The sequence below is a fragment of the Plecotus auritus genome (genome assembly GCF_963455305.1).
Source record: "Plecotus auritus genome assembly, chromosome: 4".
Classification (NCBI taxonomy): domain Eukaryota; kingdom Metazoa; phylum Chordata; class Mammalia; order Chiroptera; family Vespertilionidae; genus Plecotus; species Plecotus auritus.
In genome coordinates this window covers 144110717-144134471 of record NC_137775.1, presented here as the reverse complement: position 1 = coordinate 144134471, position 23755 = coordinate 144110717, and the positions used below count along the sequence as shown (strand labels likewise).

Below are 23755 nucleotides of genomic sequence, written 5' to 3'. Positions count from 1 at the left end.
CCAGTTCTCATGACAATAACAAGGTCTACTGTAGGTCCTCGGAGGCAGGGGATAATGATAATTTCAAATCACTGTGCTTGATAATTTCAGGTCTTCCAAGTACTGTTACTAGGTTACCTGGGCAAAAGTAAGGAGATCAAGAAGCCAGCGAGAGGCTGGGTGAGAATAAACACAACACCGTGACCATTTGCACACCATATTTTAATCTAAGTGCTTTGAATGCTGTAAAAAGTCAAGACAGCTGGGCAGAGAGCAAGGGGGAAGAAAAATGAACAAGTAACAAGAGAAAGGAATGCTCACAGAGTGATTCTATATGAATATCATCATGTGCCACATTTCTACTACTGTGATACTATGACTTCTAGTCCAGCCACATAATAATTACATGGTCAACGGCAATCTATGACACCGGAGTATCTCCTAGGAGTACAGAACAGCCAGGTCACAGTTCTGAGATGAGAGTACTGCCTCGGAGCCAGACTGGGATAAGCATAGGGCAGCACAGCCAGGCCGTGATAGCTCAGCTCCTGGACAGACCATCCAGGGTCAGTTCCCCTGAGGCTTTGCCCACAGGTAGGGGTCTTCATCCTGGAATTGCAGGTCCACACCAGCTTTAACTAAATGTGCCCCTTTCCCATACAGTGGGTGTCTTGTCTTTAGTTTACAAGTGTGAAGACAACTTCAGAGAGCTGACCAGCGAGCCAGGTTTGCACACGTGGTTGGTGGCAAATATGGAATCTGCCTACAGAAATCCCCAATTCCAAAGCTACATTTGTGACTGAAGTGGTTAATCTTGAAAACACCTAGGCCCCCTTTCTATCTCCTGACTTCTATCAAGTAAGCAGAGTTATTTGCTTTGCTCCAAGTTTCCACACTTTATTGACCATAAATAAATTGACCATATCATTTTCACTGTGGAAAATGATATGGTATCAAAATGGGGATTTACAGTATTTAAACACTAACTTGCTTGTCAATGAGTATTGCTGCTAATGAAACAAGAAAATAAATAAAATGGTAATTGAGAACATAATGGAACAAACAATAGTATTCATCATTTCTAGTAAATATGGTATATTACTACAGCTAAAACTTTTTTCCCCCTGGATTTCCTGTGATAGATATGCCTTCTCATTTATCCACTTATTTTCCATTAGACTAAAGACCGTGATGCCACCTTTTCTTCCTTCCTCCCTTCCTTCCTTCCTTCCTTCCTTCCTTCCTTCCTTCCTTCCTTCCTTCCTTCCTACCTACCTACCTACATGCCACTACTGGGGAAAGTGCAGGTCTTCGTGCATGCCTTTCCCCAGTAGTAACATGTAAATTACACCATGCCTGATCTTTTGATTTTCGCTCTCATTCTTGCATGTGTCCCACAACCAGGTATGAAGTCAGTTTTTCCACTACAGAACTATAATCAATAACAGGGGCTGGGATAAAAAGATTTGCCCTATTCACTGTCTTTATGAAATGAATTTCATCATAACTGAATAACTACTATTTCTATATATGGGCTACTGACTAAAAGTCTACAGAAAAAAATATTTTGGGCCCAATAATTGGATCTGGAATTCAGTACAGTGACATTTGATCTGCTTCCTGGGTCAGGCCTCATGTCATGCTGCTGTATCCGTCCTCAAGGTAGTCAGGACTGCAAATCCAGGTGCAGTCCAGAGCTGATGTTTTATTAAAGAAACACATAACAGCTTCGGGAAAATACATACCTGATTGCACTTGCAGATAAGTGACCATAGGAGCCACTTGCTGAAGAGCTGCTGCGGGAATTATTGAGAATTGTGACCAAGGAGTTGGGAGACGTCCTTATCATGGTCTGAAGGTCAAAGCTATGATCGGACAGTGGTGATATAGACAGTGTACGTTTTCGGTTTGGCCTGGCTGACAGCCTGGGGCTGGGGAATCTGGTGCCTGTTAATAAACAAAACAGAACCTGATTACCTGCCGTACCTGTTATTTATTGCTACTCGCCTGTGTGGAAGAAATGAAGGATAAGAAGTGGCAACTTCCGATGACAAGTACCTCTCCTCCCACTTGTGATCTACTGGCTACAATTGAGGAAATTAGGGAGAAATATTTATCTTCCAAGGGCTTACCTCAGGGGAGCTCTGTTTATTAATGTGTAGGCAAAATGATAAATTGCTAAACAAAAGGGAAAGACTTTTATGTGTTATCCCTCTCATTTCTAGTGATTTATGAATGTGATGGCTGCTTAGATATTCCCGTCATTAATTCACCACAAGCAACAAAGACAGTGGTTCCCACAGCTACACAACACACACCACCCTCCCAACACGCACCACTTTAAGGCAATGAGCCAAAGGAAAAATGAGTTAAAGTATCCTAAGATAAAAGATTCAGTTTGGTTATACACTCATTTCCCCACAATGCCTGTAGTTATCTGATTCATTTCTTAAAAAAACTGCTAAATATATTACCCAAATTAATGGTTCTCAATTGGGGGGCAATATTGTCCCCAGGGGTCAAATGACAACATCTGGAGACATTTTGCTTATCACAACTCATGGGGTGCTACTTTCATCTAGTGGGGAGAGGCCAGAGATGCTGCTGAACACCCTGTGATGTGTGGGACAGCTCCCCACAATGAAATGTCTGGCCTCAAGAGTGCTCAAATTGAGGAACCCTGCCCTAAATTCTCCATAGCCTAACAACAACATAAGTCCCAAGAAACATTTAAAATTTGGGGATGTAGTTTGTTTATACAATCCCAGCAAGCATTATAATGAGATTTGATACGTCTATTTTAATTCTCTGGATTTATTAATAATCTACATTTATTAGAATGTTTCACCTTCAAAAAGATCCCACCAATCTGGAGGTTAACAAGTCACAACTTAAAGGCATGACAACTTGTATTAACCCTTCTTAACTGGAGAGTTAAAAAATAAATGCCCATTTACCTTCAACTTGGTAGATATTAGAGATCTGAATTTTAGGGCATAGCTATGCATGTGGCTCACAGGCCCACTCCTGCCTTTTCTAAGGTTACATTTATAGTACAATGTCATCAAAATAAAGTTTAATGAAAGAATGAAAACATAATCCCAGGAGATAGTGGCAAATAAAACATGATTACTTTGAACTACCAATGGAGGGTTTCTATGTCATGGCAAGGATATGCCTGGTTAGATGGGCAAGGCAATTTTATGGTACCCAGAAAACAGAAGTAAAAGCTAAGTCTTCTTTATATAAAAGAAGTCTAGGCACTTGGTCTCTGGGAAACCCATTGGGAATATTTTCCTCATCAGAGATGGACCTTGACACAAGACCACAATCCAACATGCGTTAATGCAATAACATAGAATAGATGAATATAAAGACCCTACAGATAATATTATAGAAATAAATAGAGATATGTTCTATAGTTAATAAAAAAATAAATCGCAAACTGGAACTTAATAAGTTAGTACCACCCATGTATAAAACTGGAAAACCAACTCAAATGACAAATGTGGTACCTACTCAAATTTTTCTTTCAGGCACATTTAAAATTGAGTTTCTTCATTTAGAATAGATTCATTATCTGACTCAGGGCACGTCAGTACAAAAATAGTAATCCCAACTATGTACACACCTTTTAGTGTGTTATTATGGCATCTGCCTTACACATAGATGTTTGACATTTACTACGAGAGGCTAATTTCATCCTATAGAAATTTTTCAATGAAGAAATAAATTCCACTTCCAAAAAATTTCCAAGGACAAACTAGACTTATGGTCGACTTCCAGACAATCCTCAACGATAACCCTTCTCACTTGGACTCACTGGGACTCAGGGATCAATGGCACAGTTAGAAGTAACAGGACATTCTGGAAAGAGCTGATCTTTGAAACACCTTTAATTATTTAAATCAATAACTAGCTAAGGAGACCATCTGATGCTATAAAACTCAAGTGACCTTATATTCCCTTCACACCTTCCAAAGCCAGACAGACACAGGCGGAGCCTGACTTCATCCCTCCAAGGACCCTTGCTCTCGGCCTGGCTGGTCCAGCAAATCCGTTTTTCCCTCCAAGATGGAATGTAAGTCGGTTTTCGCCAATATCAACAGTGTTGTTTTTCAAGTGTCTTCATCTCTAGCATGTTCCTTGTAGGGATACCTCTCGCTCTCCTGTCCTTTAAGGTCACTCGAATCTCAAAAGGTAGAACGAGAGCCATAAAACAGACTTCCTTCTAGCATGCAACACAAAAATGCTCTATACTGAAGCTGGCTGGAACCCAGCTATGCCCACTATTGGCACATTTAAAAATCAGGTGCTGCCCTAGCGGGTTTGGCTCAGTGGACAGAGCGTCGGCCTGTGGACTGAGGTTCGATTCCAATCAAGGGCACATGCCTAGGTTGCAGGCTCGATCCCCAGTAGGAGGCAATGCAGGAGGCAGCCAATCAATGATTCTCTCTTATCATTGATGTTTCTACCTCTCACCCTCTCCCTCTCTGAAATAAATAAGAATATATTTTTTAAAAATCAGCTGCTCATCTGAAAACAGTCTTGTGATTTTTGCCAACCGAGGAGTCCAGATCTGTGACAATGGACCTGAGTGACCTGCTGGATCCCAGTTTGGCTTTGCTACTACAGCTGTGCTTTCATTGCAAAAATTTTAAATGGGCCCTGGCCAGTCTGGCTCAGTGGATAGAGTGTCAGCCTGCAGACTGAGGGGTCCCGGGTTCGATTCTGACCAAGGGCATGTGCCTGGGTTGCGGGATCGATCCCCAGTGGGGGGCGTGCAGGAGGCAGCTGATCGGTGATTCTCTCTCATCACTGATGTTTCTCTCTCTCTCTCCCTCTTCCTTTCTCTCTGAAATCAATAAAGAAATATATTTTTAAAAAAATTTTAATGGTTTCACTTTGTTATTGGAAAAGTCCGCTAAATCCTGGGTACACTTCTTATGCTCTGTTTAACCAAATGCTATTTCAAGTATTTTAGAGATAAAGAATATAGTACTTTATGCACTTCCGAACCCTTTCATTATGCTTTTCCCAACCCCCTAATAACCAAGCAAAGCAAGATAAAGTCAGCACTGTGAGGCAGTGATCTGGGATCCTCTGTTGAAGGGAAGAGGAGACAAGGTGAGCACTTTCAAAACAGCTGAAAGAGAACAGGCCAAGGTCTTCACTGGCCAAACCATTTCCTTCTTAAATATAAGCTTGAGCATTCTTATTGTTCCAACACGGGTATCTTCGATTTGGCTTTCTGTTAATTGTTTTGTTTCTCCATTCTAATAAAATATTCTGACAAAGAAAAAGGAGTTTTCTTTTTATATGATGAATGATAGGACATCTAAATTCCTACTTAATGACAATCAATTTACTATATACTTGGCAAATTAAAATTCCCTTAATTAGTTTTTACAAAGTAAAAGGATAGCTTCATCCTTTATTTAGATAAAAACCACCACTGTCTGACTAAACAGATTCTCATCAAATAAGGAAGGTAATATATGGGCTGACCTTCCAAGGATTCTGTATTATTTTAATTATTTGCAGATTTAAAATAACGAATTTGCATAATAACACCGAACTTTTTTTCAACAGTCCCTAATTGAAAAGTGGTTATGATGAATCTGAAATTGAAGATCTCCACTCTACAGAGCAGAACAACAAAGGCCCCGCAGAACATGTAATACAGTTCTTCCACTTTGTGTGAAGTAATAAACTCTCCAAGGGAAACTTGTGCAAGCGTAGGTTACTATGTAACATAGCCAAGTTAGTTCATCATGGTAAGACTGAGGTACAGATTTTACCCAGACCTTCTCCAGACCTAAGGACTGAATTACTAACTAGTGCCAGAGTTGACAAATGTATACCCTTTTCACAAAAGAATACAAATAGACTGTGATGGAAAAACACAAGTTGTCTTAGATGGTTTGGCTCAGTGGATAGAGCATTGGCCTGAGGACTGAAGGGTCCCAGGGCACATGCCCAGGTTGTGGGCTCGATCCCCAGTAGGGGGCACACAGGAGGGCAGCCAATCAATGATTCTCATCATCCATGTTTCTATCTCTCTTTCCCTCTCCCTTCCTCACTGAAATCAATAAAATATATATAAAAACAAGTTAATCACTGCTACTAGGGAGTATAAACAAAATCTCAAGCATATGCTCTCCTCAAAGTCATAATAGTGTCATATTCAAAGGGTAGTAGCTTTCACTGATGACCCCCTGGATGATGCTTCCAAGTCACTTCCTGCCACCTGACAAATGGATGTGGACTAAAAGAATCTGCATAACTGAGAACTCCTGGATGTTCTGAAAAGTCACAACCATAGCCTCCTTTTTCTACACATCCTGGTAAGTAACCCAGAGAAATCATCGTAAGACCCCAAAATAACTGATATAAAATGCATCAAATGATCCCATTTTCTTCCACTGCTATGTACCAAAAATAGGCTTCTAATTTGGAAATGCTTTTTATTTTTCCTAGATAAAAGGTTTTAGTGAAATATAAGTTTTAATGTAAAGAAAACATATGAGGCAAATCAAATGAAAAAAATGTCAAATCAAGTACAGGTCTTTTTAAAAATTAACTTTTAAGGCATAAAATCTATAAAACCAAGAAATGACTAGGCTAAGTACACTCATGTAATCAAACAGGTTTCCTTATTTCGTTATCAAGACGAGGCGGAGCAGTTTTTTGTTTATCTGCTGAATTACAATCGCCTGCACCTTCCAGTTCGTTCCGAGTTAAACAGGGAGACCTGGGATGGCCCAATATCTGGCAGCTTCCTAAAACACCAACAGAACCAGAGCACCAAGTATTGGTGGCTCCTCCTTTCTCTGGTTTGTCTAGTGGTCAGCAAACTGCGGCTCGCGAGCCACTTGACTGATGAGTTTGCCGACCACTGGGATAGGGGCTTAATCACAAGAAACAACAACAGCCTGTAATTACTGGAATCTAGAGTCTAGGTCAGTGGTTGGCAAACTCATTAGTCAACAGAGCAGCAAACCGCGGCTCGCGAGCCGCATGTGGCTCGTGAGCCGCAGTTTGCCGACCACTGAGTTAGACAATTACCTAATCTTTGTGTCTTCCTCTCCAGTGCATGAGTTAGCATCTGCCCCCCAACTACAGAAAATGGCCCCATCACTTACTGTCCATGGCATGAAAATATTCCATGTGGATGGCCCCAGCACCAGTGGTGGCAGCCGTGGGAAGGATGTCTGCGTAGGGGCTGCGCTGGCCAGCTAACAGAGCCATCTGATGGTAGTATTCTGCTGGGCTGACTCCCGCGTGGGGCGCTGGAAGGGAAGAGGAGAAAAGGATGGGGACTTGTTGAAAGAAGGTCAACAGTCCATTTGTTATGCAGCTCACATCAACAATTCCTTTTATGGCTCAGTCTAGTAAAATTCCTTTGACTCAAATTGTGCTTTCACTTAAGTCTACCAGATATCTTTTATTTGGGAAGAAAACTGAAGGAAAAGAATAGAGAAAATAAAATACATTATAAAATATTTGAGGTTAGTGTTGAAGAGACCAAAGTTCTGCCACCCCAAAAAGATGTATGTTGGGGTACTGATTTTAAGACATGAAAGACTCAGAAAGAACTTCTGACCCTCTTCCTTACACACCTACAGGAATTCAGACACACAAAAAAACCCTGTTTACAAGAAAGGAACATCTGGGTACCAGAATTATCAGGGGATCACTTTGTAAATTATTCAACTGTCTGACCAATGTGCTGTACATCTGAAATTAACATAAAATAATATTGAAGGTCAACTGTATCTGAAACATAACAAAAGAAGAGAGCATCATTTAATATCATAATATAAACTAAGTGTGGCAGACAGAGTGAAATCTAAAAAAGCCTCTTTTTTTTTTTTTTTTTTTTTTTGGACATCCCTCTGTGTCCAGTTGTTTCCGTGACCCAGCAAGAATTTGTTTAGTTGCCGAAACCGGTTTGGCTTGGTGGATAGAGCCTCGGCCTGCGGACTGAAGGGTCCTGGGTTCGATTCCGGTCAAGGGCATGTACCTTGGTTGCGGGCACATCCCCAGTGGGAGGTGTGCAGGAGGCAGCTGGTTGATGTTTCTCTCTCATCGATGTTTCTAGCTCTCTATCCCTCTCCCTCCCTCTCTGTAAAAAATCAATAAAATATATTAAAAAAAAAAAAGAATTTGTTTAGCACATTTGCCCTTTCTCATCTACCTGCTATACATTGCCTGCTGTCCCTGTATATCCGTAATAAATTTGGTGTATTTTCTCCTGTTAATCTGTCTCTTATTAATTACCAGCCAGCCAGAAGAACTTAGAAGATGGGAGAAAAATTATTTCTCGTACTCCCACAGTTTAAGGAAATCTTCAAGAATTTTAAATGATTAAAATGTATGTATGTACATAATTCATTCCCACCTCTGCCTTACAAAATAAAACTGTTTCTTATATAAAATCCCAATGTGTTCACATTCCTTACAGTAGTTGACAACGTAGACATCTATGATTTCTTTCCAGACATACTTAACATACTTCTCTAAGCTTTCTGACAGGCGGTCTGAGTCAGCTCCCACTACCTGGAGGATCCAGCACTTACAAGGAGAAAGGCCGCACAGCTTTAGTAACACACGACTGAATGATAAGCTGCAATTTTGTGTTCTATAATTTAAAAGCTCTTTTTTCATTACAAAATCAAAAAGAAAATATACCTACCAATCTGGAGCAATTTACTGGCAAGAGTCAGCTCTGTAAGAGTGGGATAATAATCAGTGTCCACCTGCCAATTTATGGAAAAACTGACGTATATTGCAGAGGTTCTGAGGGTGGTCTCCAGATTCGTGAAGATCTGGATACAAATGCCAGCTCTGCCTCTTGCTGCTCCATGAGGTTGTTGGGAGCATGAATGCAGTGATGCATGTAAGTGCCTATTGGCACATAGCATTCCATCACTAAAAGTTAGTTTTGCAATTATTATGTAGAAAAACTGGCATTCTATAAATAGCTTTGTTTCACATTTGTGCCCACAGACTTTCTTTTAAAATCTTTATTGCTGAAAGTATTACATATATCCCCTTTTTGCCCCATCGACCCCCTCCAGCCCACTCCCATCCACCCCCCTCCCCAGACCCTCACACCCCACTGTCTGTGTCCATGGGTTATGCATATATGCATACAAGGTCTTTGGTTGATCACCTCCTATCCAGCCTCCCTGCCCCGCCTTCCCTCCGAGATTTCATACTCTGTTTCATGCTTCCATGTCTCTGGACCCACTCTGTTCATCAATTTATTTTATTAATTAGATTCCACATGTGTGAGATCATGTGATAATTGACTTTCTCTGACTGACTTATTTCACTTAGCGTGATACTCTCCAGGTCCCCACATGCTGTCCCAAAGGCTAAGAGATTCTTCCATGCTGTTGCAAAAGGTAAGAGAGTAAGAGTCCTTCTTTTTCACTGCTGCATAGTATTCCATGGTATAAATGTACCACAGCTTCTTTATCCACTCATCTACTGATGGTGTGCCCACAGACTTTTTATACATGATATATATTAAAAATTCTTAGACCACAGGAAATATTAGTGACTTGACTTTATTTTATTGGATATTATTGGACTCTTGAGGCAAGAAGAGTTAGGTAGAACAACCAATCAAAAATGTCTTATTCACACTCACCATGAAATACTATGGGTAGCAGAGGATAAGATCCTTTAACTGGAGGTCCAATTTCTCGTGACTCAACTAAATTTCCACAAGTCAGGCACAACTTCAAGTCCACTGTGAGCTGACCTCCCTTCCCCTTCTCAGCCTCTGGTCTCCTTGGTAGTCATTTCCAAAAATTCCCAAGTACTCCATGGAGGTAACTTTCCATTTTTCCCATTTTAAAAGCAAATCCCAACCAGAAGATTGCGTTTGACTCTCTGATGGTTTTATTTTTAAAATGTAAATCTTACAAACTTCCAATTATAAGAGAAATAAGAACTGGAGAAGTGCAATATGATGCACATAATTAACACTGCTGTATGGTGTATTTGAAAGTTGCTAAGACATTAAATCCTAAACTGTCTCATCACAGGAGAGATAGTATTTTTTTTCCTTTTCCCTTTTTCTATCTATATGAGAAAATGTATGTTAACTAAACTTACTGAGGCAATCACTTCACAGTATACGTAAGTCATTATGCTATACACCTTAAACTTATACAGTGCTTTTGTCAATTATCCTATATAATAAAGAGGTAATATGCAAATTAACCATCACTCCAACACACAAGATGGCTGCCCCCATGTGGACACAAGATGGCCGCCACAAGATGGCCAGCAGGGGAGGGCAGTTGAGGGCGATCAGGCCAGCAGGGGAGGGAAGTTAGGGGAGACCGGGCCAGTAGGGGAGGGCAGTTGGGGGGGACCAAACCTGCAGGGGAGGGAAGTTAGGGGTGACTGGGACAGCAGGGGAGGGCAGTTGGGAACTACCAGGCCTGCAAGGGAGGGCAGTTGGGGGCGATCAGGCTGGCAGAGGAGGGGAATTGGGGGCGACCAGGCCAGCAGGGGAGGACAGTTGGGGGGGACCAGGCCTGCAGGGGAGGATAGTTGGGGGTGGCCAGGCCTGCAGGGGAGGGCAGTTAGGGGCAATCGGGCCAGCAGGGGAGGGCAGATGGGGATAACCAGGCCAGCAGGGGAGGACAGTTGGGGATGACCAGGCCAGCAGGGGAGGACAGTTGGGGGTGGCCAGGCCTGCAGGGGAGGGCAGTTGGGGATGACCAGGCCTGCAGGGGAGGACAGTTAGGGGCAATCGGGCCAGCAGGGGAGCACTTAGGCATTGATGAGGCTGGCAGGGGAGTCGTTAGGGGGTAAACAGCCTGGCAGGCAGAAGCGGTTAGGGGCATTCAGGCAGGCAGGTGAGCGGTTGGGAGCCAGCAGTCCCAGATTGGAGAGGGTACAGGCTGGGCTGAGGGACACACCACCCCCCACCCTAGTATTTCAATAAAACTGAAAAAAAAAAAAAAGGTCAATCTCGTCCAAGTGGCAAAACTCATTCTCTTTAGGTGCCTTACAAGGAGCCAGCAGCTGTTCCTGGAGCACTGCTACTCCTGGAAGCACAACTGAGTAGATGTTTACTGAGGAACCTCGTGTGGCTTTCCCACACACTATTCCCACCACACACAGCCAGCCTCAGAGAGTGGTCTGCATAGAGGTGGGGATCCTGCCGGGTCCCTTCAAATGCTGCTCAGTGTATTGGAGTGCATGGTGTTTCTCTGAGCTCCCCATCAAGCAGCAGGGATTTGTGACCTGCTGCAGAGAACTCACAACCTACCACCTACAATCAATAAGGCGTATGCAATTCTGGACCTTAATTCAGGTTCTGGCAATTGTGGGCAAGTGAGTTTGTATACGTGTGTATGCGATGGAAAATGTTCTTCCTGAATCAAAGAAATGGTTTAGAACTTGACAGGTGCAGAATACACAAGTCCAATTAAAAAGAGTCATGTCAACATAATTAATTTGGAGGCTAACAGAACCAACCAGAATTTGATCCTTGAGAGCTTAACATGAGCATCACGTATTACTGAATTAAGGTCAAAGTTCTTTTCTGTTCCCACCACATCCCTCTTTCAGTTTCTGTTTGGCACCATCAAGGATAGAGGGCAGCATCAGTTCTGAACCATCAAGTTCTCTAAGACCTTGCTGCTCAGAGCGTGGTCCACGGGCCAGCAGCACTGACATCACCTGAGAGCTTTTCAGACGTGCAGAATCTCCGGCCACTCCTGGACCCACCCAACAAAGAATCACATTTTATCACCATCCCCAGGTGACCCATATGCACACTGGAGTTTGAGAAGAGCTGCTGTAGTAGACACATCTGTATAAATGTACTGCAGAACAGAAAAGTAAACACTGGATAGTGAGCAAAAGGCTCCAGTTATTACACATGCTCTCTGTACGAATGCTTACAGGGCCAGTCTAAACTTCTGTCAAGACGCAAAACAGAAAGGTGGAAAAGAGCAAGGATTTTGCACCTCTGTCACCTACTAGGCCAATGGACCAGGCTGCAAACTATTTGGCCCCTCTGCACATTGCTATCTTTACCTGAAAAAGGAGATAATAACCCCACCCTGATGGAGGTGTCTCTACGTTGACATGAAAGCATGAACTTAAAGCACTTAGCCTAGAGTCTGGCATGTGGGAAACACTCAATAAACAAAGCTACTCAACACCATGTCCCAGGGGAGGCGGGAGGAGAAGGTGGCATGATGCGTAGAGACAAAATGGGTCGGTCTGAGACTTACCATCTGTGGGACTCAGTCCCCGGGCTGCGGAGATCATGGAGAGGGACGGGCTGCTGTGCAGAGAGCGGATGTAGTCCATGTACGGGTTGATGTAGGGATGTGGAGGGCTGAAGGGGGACTCAGAGGCAGCAGCAGGGTTCCGGTGCGGGGAGATCCTAATGAAGGGCAGGTCCGAATATGTTGGGCTACTTGATAAGGCAGAAGGCCTGGGGAAAAAGAAAACCGGGTACAAGAATTACGCATAAAACAAGTGTCGCCACAGGCAGAGGCTGTCTGTGAGAGGACACAAGATTTTAAGTGAACTCAAGGTGTCTTCGGGGGGAAAAAATATCAGGAACACATATTTCTTTTACCTTAAAGTCATGGTGACATAATGCAGGTAGTATACACGATTATTTGGGCAAAGAAAATTGACCTTTGAAAAGTTTTATGACACTATGAATATAGAAAAGTAAAGGTCTGCCTTTGGCTTTCATGAAGAGAAAGAAATTCTAAACAACGGGCATCTGAGCTTAAAGTAGCTTCTCAGACCGTATTTTCAATTTGACCTGATCATTAATTTCACCACTGAAAACTTACCTCTCACCATCATGGTGTTGCATTGAGAAGAAAGCAAATGTGTCTAGACTGGAAATCTGAGCACGCACATGGCAGAGTTGCCCACCAATAAGAAAGGTGACTAACTGCAAAAGTCTGAAAAATGTGAAATCAGACACTCCACATATCCCTGCTCGAGCTTTACTGGGAAGTCCTGCGTATGAATGAAACCAGTTTCACAGATCTGGACTTCACTTTGCTGAGGGCTGCTCCTCCTCTCTGAAAGGCAGGGGTGAGAGCCGGCTTCCTCTCACACTCATGTTTCCCAAGGCATCCTGATTATCCACATTCAGGGAACAATCAGTAATTAAGTGCTCCTGGGGTTGGAAAGTCGGGAAAAAATGAGATTTTGATCAAGCTCATGCTTTGGTTTTTGGGCGCAAAAGCAGGTTGTACACTTGGGCTGATGGAAATAAATTTCCGAACACACCTTGCTGCCACCATACCCCAATCTCCTCCTGGCCCTCCTTTCCCCACAGCCATCCCTGAAGCCCCTGTAAGAGGCATTGCTAAAGAATAGCCAGACTGTGCAACACCCTCCCTGCCTTGTTCCTTCCTCAATAGGAAACATTTTGTGTGGATAATCCAGTGAACTGGCCACGACAGGCTAAACACTTGCACTCTCCGTTCTCCCATTGACGGAGGGCCTGGCCACAAAAAGGAGAAGCCAAGATAGAGACAGCTCTACGGAGAACAGCCAATTCCTCTTACGCCACTGGCTTTAAGTGTAAAATGAAAGGGAGGGGAAACGTGTTTTCTCATCACGCCTCTCAAAGCAAGTGTATATTGACGGCAGAGCTCTGGCCCCTATCACCCTGTCAGAACACAATCTCGGGAGAAGCCGGCTGCACCAAGTGCACAGCACAGGCACTGAAATAAATGAAACCGAAGATCAGATAATGAATTTGCTCTCCGTAGAAAATAAAAGAGGCTGAAATATGGGGCGGGATTTTCTCTCGCTTGCTCCTTGTTATTCTTTTTTTCATTTTGAACTAAAAAAAGAGGCTTTTTATAGTTATTCAGACGCCACTTTTGGTGAAGTAAAATAAAAATCCAGTTCTCTAAATTTACATGAAAGAAGAGTGAAAACTCCCCACCAGGAAAAAAAAAAAAAAAAGCTTTCTTTTCAAAACAACTTGAGGTTGTTCATACCCACTTAGAAATTAGTAAAATTACTTCTACTTTAAATAAAAATCGGTGTAACCTTATTAGTATATCCTATTTTAGCTCTTTACCACAAAGCAAGTTCGCTCTGTGCTACATTCTAACCTACATTTAGACATGTTGTTACTTTAGAGCTCAGGAGATGCTCCCATCCCATAATTCATTTCCTACCAGAAAGGAAAATCAGCCTTCCAAACTGGTTCAAAATAATTATTACGAAGTATAATTATTTGTAGACATATAATGAGACTGGTGCAGCAGAAATGTAGAAAAGTAGACATTTCAAGAAATCCATGAAGTGACATCTCCTAGGTCAGCTTTTGTGACCCACTACAAACTGGGTCTGAACTATCTGAACCAAAGATCAGTGAAGGCAAAAGCACCTCTTAACTTGTGTTGTTGTTGTTTTTTAGTGTAGATGAAAATTAAAACTTGTTATTTTCATGAAATTCCAGAATTAAGAAGAGTAGTAAGAATATTTTAGAGGCTAGATTCCACTCTGAAGAAGCACACATGGAGGGGGGCGGGGATCCACAGCTAGAATGGCATGAAAATTACAGAGGTGGGAGTTGGGCAGTCACCACCCAAAGATGCAAGGAAGCCAGGCGGGGCTGGCAGTTTTATCAAGTCTGGACGTCTGACGTCTGCACCCAGGCCTTCACTTTCATGTGACCCGTTCCCACAAGAAGACCGAAGAGAACTGTTAGAAGCACTGCCGTGAGAAGGAATCCAGGCCTGCTCACATCATCCCTGGCAGGAACACCAGGAAGCAGCAACACAGAGAAGAGGGCTGATTCCTCCTGGAGGTGAAGCCAGGCAACTTCACCCACTCTGGGAATGTCATAATCACTCGTCACTTCCAGAGATGATGCTGAGGAGATACTGGGTCATCTAGTTCTAAACACAGAGGTGGGACATGCCTTCAGACTGGAGTACCAATAAGAAAACTGTTAAGTTCATCACTGCCCTAAAGAAAGAAACTGGCCATCCCCAGAATATGAATAGCAAAATATTCAGTATGGGTCACCCAGGGAGGGGTCATTAGGAATTCTGGAGACAGGTGAGACAGACCCCTAGAGCAGTGGCACATGGAAGGGCTCAGGTGCAACCTCAGCCACCATACCTACCCTCTCCTTGTCCTTAAGGATCCCACAGGGAAGATACCTACCTTGTAGGGGCCTTGGCAAGTGCATATGAGTAAAGCCTGATGTAGTGAGCTGGTATCTAATAATGCTATATATATATAATACACTATGCTAATATACTCCACTCCTAATCTACATACATATACAATACAGCCATATGTACTCATACACACACATGCATATTAGGGATGGCATAAGCAGCATATTATATGATTTTCAAACACTGAAATATTGGAACCCTTTTTCCAATGCGAATCTTATGCTTTGCTCTCCGGCCTGACAGTGTTCCTGAAGCATCTTCTTGGATTCCCTGGGCCCCTCTTAGTAAAATCATAAGACCACATAAGGTGGTTAAGAACAAGGGCTCAGTAATTAGATACAAGAGTTCTGAGAGAACTGGATTTGAATTCAGGCATCACTGACTGTGTCACTGAGCAGAAGTTCCCCGATAAACACAAAAATGGAACAATAATAGCTCCTGCACAGGGCTGCTGCCAATGACCGGCACTGACACTCAGTAAACAGAGAGAGTGCTGATGTCTCTGGGGGTTGTCAGAAGCACCCCACAGAACTCTCATGTTCTAAACTCAGCGAAGAGATGTCTGCATGGTGTTCTGGTTTCCTTGCTGCTCAGTTTCTCCCTGGAAGTTGATCACTGATTAATTGTTTCCACATCAGGCTCCCGGGAGTTGGCTAGCATGACATGCTTCTAGAGCTGAAGCCTAACATAAATTAATTTCTAAGCCACCAAGGCTGAGCACTCAACCTTGAACTCCAATGGCTCCAGTGCCACTGGACACAGATGTGAAGATATATAAATTATCATTTTTCAAGAGAGCTGCTTTTAACATTACCTAACCAAAGTCACTTCCAAATTCCCAGAAGCTAGATCATTTGTCAGGGTTTTTGTTTTGTTTTGTTTTGTAAAGCAGATTGAGAGGGAAAAGTAACCTCCTTACATTTAATAGGCAGATGTATGTGTATTGCTGTGTGCAAGAGCCATTCAAGATTATGTCCAGAGAGGGGAATTCTACTGTAAGGAAAGGCGGTGGGAGTTGTGAAGAAGGCAGCCACAAAATTTCCCATGTAAATGACATATTATTTCACAAACTATCATAAACTTGACCTGGTAAATATTTGTCAAACTTTCTAAAAATCTTCATTTGAAGATTACAGTAGCACCAGGAAAAAAATTATGGGTGTCTCTTTCTTGGTTTATATTTTTAGTAGATACACAATTTGAAGATTGCTGTTGGCTTCCCATGACTTCCCCTGACGGTAGCTTTCCCTTCCCTCTCTGTTCTGGGGCTGGACAAGACTCAATAATTGAAGGACAGCACAAACCAAGGAGAGAAAAACCAAAACAAGAAACATTCTTGAAAGGACACTGAAACTTAGAACGGTTCCAAGTACAGAGATTCCAGGCCTTTTATGTTGTCGCCAAAGAGTGCAGAAATATGACTGTGACCCTCTGAACTAAGTCATACTAACTTTAGCCTGGGGACCAGAGATGCCCCAGCTGTAGAGGGCTGTCTGGGCTGCCAGGGCACAACTGCTGTTCCATTACCTCTGCATCTTGGCTCAGGAATGCAGGCCCAGCATGCCTAATCAGGGACAGTGTCCCTTACATTGCTCTCACCCATTTGTCCGTCCAAGGCCGTAGAGACCTAATGAGTGGCTGTCATTTCTTTCCAATGGCCATATAATGTACAGTTTTAGACAAGAAAGAAGGTGGGGATTACTTTTATGTTCCCCCAAAAGCAAGAAAGCAATATGAAATTGTGTTTGTTTGTGGAGATGATTTGACTTTGGGTTAAATTTTTTAAAAGGTCATGAAAATAGATTACAATAAAAAGAGTAGAAGATTGTTATTAGAATGTTTTAAACATTATACTATGTATGATAACCTTCAAAACAAAAACACATTGCAGAGAATACCTTCTTAGTTAGAATGAAATATGATTAAATAATCTAATTTGTTACTGCCTTTTCATCTATCTTATTGGGTTACTAAAATGCCAAGATTAAAATCACAGTATTTAATCACTTGCATGACTTATTATGAGAGCATTAAACAAGGTTTGTATGCTGGATTATTACAATTTGCTTTCATGTTGCCTGGAACACTGGAAATGTACATAATACCCCTTGCATCTTTGTATGAGGGCTCCAACTACCAGAAGAATGAAGTGGGGTTTTTAATATAACAAATTTATTTTTTTGTTTAACTTTGTTCTTCCCATAACAAGTAAACACTCTTTATATTCAAGCAGTGGCCTAACAGAGAACAAAGGGAGTTATCCCTTCTAATGTATTTTTAACCAACTAATTAATTATTCAATAGTCGCAGTTTTAATAAACCAAAATTTGTAATAAAAAATTTGCTTTCCATACAATGAAGGAAACCATTAAAATGTCCACGGCTAGTATACTAAACACTGCCGGAAACCTGCACAATCCTAAACTTCATGTTTTCTTCTATTCAAGGTGGGCTCCCAGATAGTCTCTGCCCGGTGTTATCATGGGACCCTTACGTGCACAGAGGGTTCTGCCAGTTACTTTTCGTTCACCTGGAAACCCCTGCATGCCCAGGAAGGCTGGTCTTTAGGGTCTGAATCAGCTGGCTCATTTTTCCTCTGTATTCTCCTAACAAGACGCAGTGGAGGGAAGAGGGATCAGGGGTATTTATTCCAGTCACTTCCTCTCCTTAGCTTGAGATCTGCAGGCCACCACATGGCCACCCCTCTAGAAGTGTGACCCCTCTTCCTGGGCTCCAGCCCTCAATGAATCAGTTTGTTTGCACCTTCAGGTTAGTGGTAGGAACTTCTTCCAACTTTTGCTACTCCTGGGGGCTGCTTTAGGGTCACTTTGGGGGCCTTTAACCTTGTTCACATCTCTGTAAATATCCACTCTTTTAAACTGCCAGGACCCTAACTAATAAGATGGTTCAGTTTCAAATCGCATTTTTATCATCTTTGTGGCTAAATTATATTTCCCATGAATTTTGAATTGACTTAGGCTTTTTACAAATTTACCGTGTTGGATTTCAATTTTTAAAAACTACATGTATAACTACACCGACATTTATTGAAAATCCATTTACTAAGAATCCATTATGACTTCAGCACTTGGGAGGAGGATTTCAATAAATATAATATATGGTCATTCAGTCTCTAATCTCAAAGAGTTTATAGTCAAATCGGGTGAAAAGTATGCATGTAGCCCAGTCAGTGTGGCTTGGTGGTTGAGCGTGGACCTATGAACCAGAAGGTCAGGGTTCAATTCCCAGTCAGGGCACATGCTTGGGTTGCGGGCTCGATCCCCACTGTGGGACTTGCAGGAGGCAGCCAGTATATAAGGAATGCATTAGAGCAAATGTTATCCAATGAGCAAGCAGCACAGTCCAAAAGTACCAAAGGGGGCTTCCAGGATGCATCTTAGTTATGAAAACTATGGAATGTAAACCCTGCTACAAAATGTAGACAAGATTTGGTAAGAAGTAACCAATAAAGATGAAGGAAAACATTACTTAATCTACACATTAACACTGAGTTAGTGTGAATATTTTCTTATACAGAGAATTTAAGAGCTATGGTTGCATTCTTCAACAAAAAGAAAATGGGGGAAGGGCAGTGGGTATTTCTTTTAATGATGAAACATCATTTCAAGAGATTTTTCATAATGACTTCCTTCTTTTTATTTTCTAATTATGTCTGAATATAAAAGAGTTTATACCCATAAATGGAAAAGTTAAGAATTTTTTTAAAAAGTTAATTCCCTATATCCAAGCTCTACAGATTGAACCACTGTCAGTATTTTAACTTATTTAGTCCCCGTACTTTTTCAGGCATTATGCACTTCAAAATAAAATTATGTTTTGAATTATACTTTTAACATTAAAAGGTTTTTCTAATATATCTTAACAAACTGTACATAAACATCATTTATAATTGCAGTACGAATTAAAGCCATAATGAGTTATTATTAAACACCCACTGGAATGGCTAAAACTAGAAATACTGACGATGCTAAGTATTGATGATGATTTGCAGCAATAGGAACTCTCAAACAATGTGAGTATAAGCTGGCACAAACTCTTTAGAAAACAGTCGGTCATTATCTACTTGAACAGATGCACACCCTACGTTCCAACTATTCCTTTCCCTGTTACATACCTAACAATAATATGTAAACATGTGCCACAATGTCAAACATATTCAGAGCACTGTTATTCATTCACATTAAAATTGGAAACAATCAAATATCTATTAACAGTAGAATAGGCAAATAATTCATACAATGAAATAGGAAACACCTGTGAAAATGAACAAACTAAATGTGAAAAACCTGAAGAACATAATATTGAGTGACAAAAGGCCTTGCAGAAAAGAATATAATATATAATCTCATAAGTTCAATTAAGAGACACATCTAAACTTTAGTGTTAGAACAGACATGATAATGTTTAACTTTGAGCTGGTAAACTTTCAGGGTGTTAGTGACTGTTCTATTTTCTAGACTCGGTTAGTGGTTACAGGTTTTCACTCTGATAATTAATTATAATTTGTGGAGCTATAAGTGCATATTTTGTGTACTTTTCTGCATATGTACTATATACATTATCAATTTTTAAAAAGGGATAACACAGGCCCTGGCCAGGTAGTACAGTTGATTAGAGCATCATCCCCAACATACCAAGGTTGCAGGTTCGATCCCTGGTCAGGGCACATACAAGACTCAACTAATGAGTGCATAAATAAGTGCAGCAGCAAATCTCTCTCTCTCTCTCTCTCTCTCTCTCTCTCTCTCTCTCTCTCTCTCTCTCTTCCTCTCTCTCCAAAATCAATAAAAACGTATTTAAAGAAAAAAGAATTCTTAAATTTACTATTGATTCAAGTAAGCACTTTGCACTAAATGACTTTTCACATTATGCATCTTCTTTCTGCCCCAACTCACACTTGTATAAAGAAGCCTGCTGTGTGCCTCTAACATTTCAGAAACAAGGCAGAGAGAGTGCACCAGTTGGGAAGAGAGTATTCATGATCCAAATGGCAGTTAACAAGCCAGTTTTTAAATAACCTGTCATCAGTTTTGAACATTTTAGTTACCTAGGTGCATAGTATATTTAAAATTATTGTCCTGACAGCCTCTTTGGTTGTTCAAATGGAATCCAAATATTCCATACAAAGGTACCCTTCTTTTTGCAATGTAAAATAAAGAAGATAAACCATATTTTTCTTCTTCCTCCAATTACTAGAGTTTGTGAGAAATACAAAAGTCATAAAATTGGTAATGTTAATTTTTAAAATATAATTAATATAAATCATTATGTATCATGTTTATATATATATATATATATATATATATATATATATATATATGATAAATATAAGGACTATTAGAAGAACTATTGTGTTGTGTCTTCCTTTACAAAGTCCACAGAGATACCACCTTGAAGAGAAAACAACTGTGGTTGCCTGGGAGAGAAATTCAGGTATCCAGCTGCTAATCTTCCCCTAACCCACCACCTTGCAGATGAACAGCCAGAGAGCTGCCCTCAATGGTCCGATTCTGGACACTTGGTGGGGTCCTGTTTTCTAGAGAGCTCCCCAAATGGTTTGTGGTAACAAAGCAGACAGAAACAGTCCTTTCTCTCTTCCTTCCCTGAGATAGTATAAACGGTTCCCTTTGAACAGCCACTATTTTCCTTTGGATGCTCTCTTCCTCAAGGGAGTTTGTTCAATCCAGAGAGGCCCAGAGGACAGGGGGTGGAGGTGGGGTATGCTCTCCTGCCTCACTCTCCTCCTCCAAGTCTCCCAGTGGCAGGAAGTGTGCACTTAATCAGCTGTTCTACACATCAGAGTCACAAGATCTCACATTTAGATGTGGTATTGGGTAAACCAGATCTTCAAAGTCTGCTTTGCTCCAAGGCTATTTAGACTTAGATGGAAAAGCAGCAGTGCTGTACTATTTAATTTTGGACAATCAGGTGGTAAGTTCTCAGCACACTGGCCCCTTTGACCAACTCGCTCATTCTTGCTGATGCTATTACTGCTAGAGCTCTGGACTGGTTAAGGCCAAAGTCACCCTGCTTTCACCAACTCCTTGTGTATTCATGTTCTCAGGACCCCCCATACGAGTGTTCTGGAGCTATTTGACATCTAGGAGCACCCACACCACCTCTTCTAACAAAGCAAATAGATTAGTAACTTTACTTGACCTTTAGTAAAACGAGTGGGACTTTTTTTCCTACAAGTAAATTCGTGGGCATGGTCATTCTGTACTTTTAGTTCAAAACCTCATTGCCACGCGAAAAGAAAAAATGGAAGGGGCAAACATTTAAAAGTCTGATTTTGCTGATATTCCCACCGATTTTCCACTCATACTGATAGATCCTATTTTTCAGAATTTGATGAATTACCAATTCCCCACCCCCCCAAAAGCAGAATTCAAAATAGCAAAATAATGAACTTTTCCAAAAAGAAAACACAGAGAAAAATAGAAAGACGTTGAAACACGATAGTGTCAAATAACTCGGCAAATGACAAAGTCCCACGAACTAATGATATTTAGAAAACTCCTGGGAAGTGTGGCATCTGTTTGTCTGGGTGTTATGTTCTTTAATAACGTAGAATCCTATCAGCATGGCATCCTTTGGTAAGAACTTTGGGATTTGCACCATAATATCCATGAGGCAAAGAAAGGACACCCTAGCCCTAACCGGTTTGGCTCAGTAGATAGAGCGTCGGCCTGTGGACTGAAAGGTCCCAGGTTCGATTCCGGTCAAGCGCATGTACCTTGGTTGCGGACACATCCCCAGTAGGGGGTGTGCAAGAGGCAGCTGATCGATGTTACTCTCTCATCGATGTTTCTAACTTTCTATCCCTCTCCTTTCCTCTCTGTAAAAATCAATAAAATATATTTTTTTGAAAAAAAGAAAGGACACCCTAAATCATATACAAGAGTGGATTCAAATTGCTGATTTAATTAACTAAACAAGCCTGTGCTTGTATCATTTACCTGGAAATCTCAACAATTTAAGGTAAACAGTTATTTTTAAAATCTTGAAAGCCCCACGCCAGGATCTGTTATTTAAATGAGAAATCTCCCAGAAAGAAGATTCAGATACTGGGTGGAAATAATCCTATATAATAAAAGGGTAGTATGCAAATTGTCCCCTCGACTGTGAGTTCATCCGGGAGTTCGACCAGGGGGCGGGGCGGGCCGGGGAAGGGAGGGAGGCCCCAGCTGGCAGCCGCTAGGGACCCTACCAGTGCACAAGTTTCGTGTACTGAGAAATAGTAAGTTAGGTTCCAACAGTTTAATCCTCGCTTCAGATTGAGTCCTCTTACAGGTGGTATGGAGATTATTTATTTCAAAGACAGGGTGCTTCTGGAATTCTGAGCCAGAGAGAGTACAAGGCTCCTATTTCAATATTTTGTAAATGTTACTTCAAGAACCAACTAGATAGAACAAATCCTTTATCAACAGCAGTCTTCCAGGAGCTGATGGGGACTTTTTCACTATCCTCATAATCCTTATAATCCTCATAATTATTATTATTATTACTAGTTCTATCCACTAGACTGCTTTTCTGGGTTGTCTCTTGTGATCCTTGGCAAGAAACATCTGACTCATATTTTCCCTCATTCTTTAAATCAAATTTTAAAAAAGTGATAATAATGGTGTCCATCAAGGAACCATTATTACCTATCTAGCTATTATCAATTATCTAAATAGCTCTCCTCTAGAATAAAATCACCAAGGTTTGCTAGGGGCCCATTCCTAGTAAAGGTGAAAATAGTGGCCCTTTCTAAGTAGCAGTCTCTTTAGATTCAAGTGGAAGTAGACCTTATAGGTCTCCCCTACATGTTAACGAAGACTCTCTATCCGAGACACACTTATCAATATTCCAGAATTTAAACCCCTTTGAGGGTGTCAAACTTTTCAAAAATAAATTAACTATGAAAAAGGAGTATATCTAATGCACTGAGGAAAAAGTTGTCAACATTATTCAATAGAAAAGAAGCATTAACTTCCAAGAAATGAGATCATTTTCTTACAGTTCTTGTTATCATGGCTTCAGAGAACTTTGCCCTGAGCCCAGAGAAGAGCACCCTGGAAGATTGACGGAGTCTGGCCACGTGGAAAGGAGCCACACAGTCTCCTACTGCACCCCTCCTTCATAGAGAAAGCGAGTCTCCTGATCCCCACTAAGGACAGAGTTCACAGACGGGAAACATCTAAATGACGGACCAGGGAACTACTTGTTCATATTACCATCGGAGCGCCTGCGCATGAGACCGCAGACTTACTGGAAGCACTTTTTTGGGTTTCACATTTCTCATCTGTAAAATGTAAGGATTTGGACAAGATGATCTCCTTTTCACCAACTAGGTTTAAAGGCCTTTTGGGCCTAAAATCCAATGTTTTCCACGATTCAAACCACTTAGCTCTATTTTTCACTGGTTCATTTTGACAATTAATGTTATAAAGTCTGTTACTTGAATAAAGTTTGCTTAAAATGTAGTGACACCTTACTTGAGTATCCTACAAATGAGATCTCTTTTTCCCCTCTTTCTTAAATGGCATTGCCAT

At 41.4% G+C, this 23755-nt stretch overlaps 1 protein-coding gene across 1 annotated transcript in view; it reads right to left on the bottom strand.

The window, feature by feature from the left end:
- GLI3 (GLI family zinc finger 3) overlaps positions 1–23755 on the bottom strand; it is a 267120-nt gene that overhangs the window by 85206 nt on the left and 158159 nt on the right. The window contains exons 4-6 of the mRNA XM_080665499.1: positions 12252–12457; positions 7125–7271; positions 1725–1926 (exon numbers count right to left, since the gene is read on the bottom strand). Of these exons, the coding sequence (XP_080521625.1) occupies positions 1725–1926; positions 7125–7271; positions 12252–12457 (555 nt within the window). The remainder of the gene's footprint in view (positions 1–1724; positions 1927–7124; positions 7272–12251; positions 12458–23755) is intronic.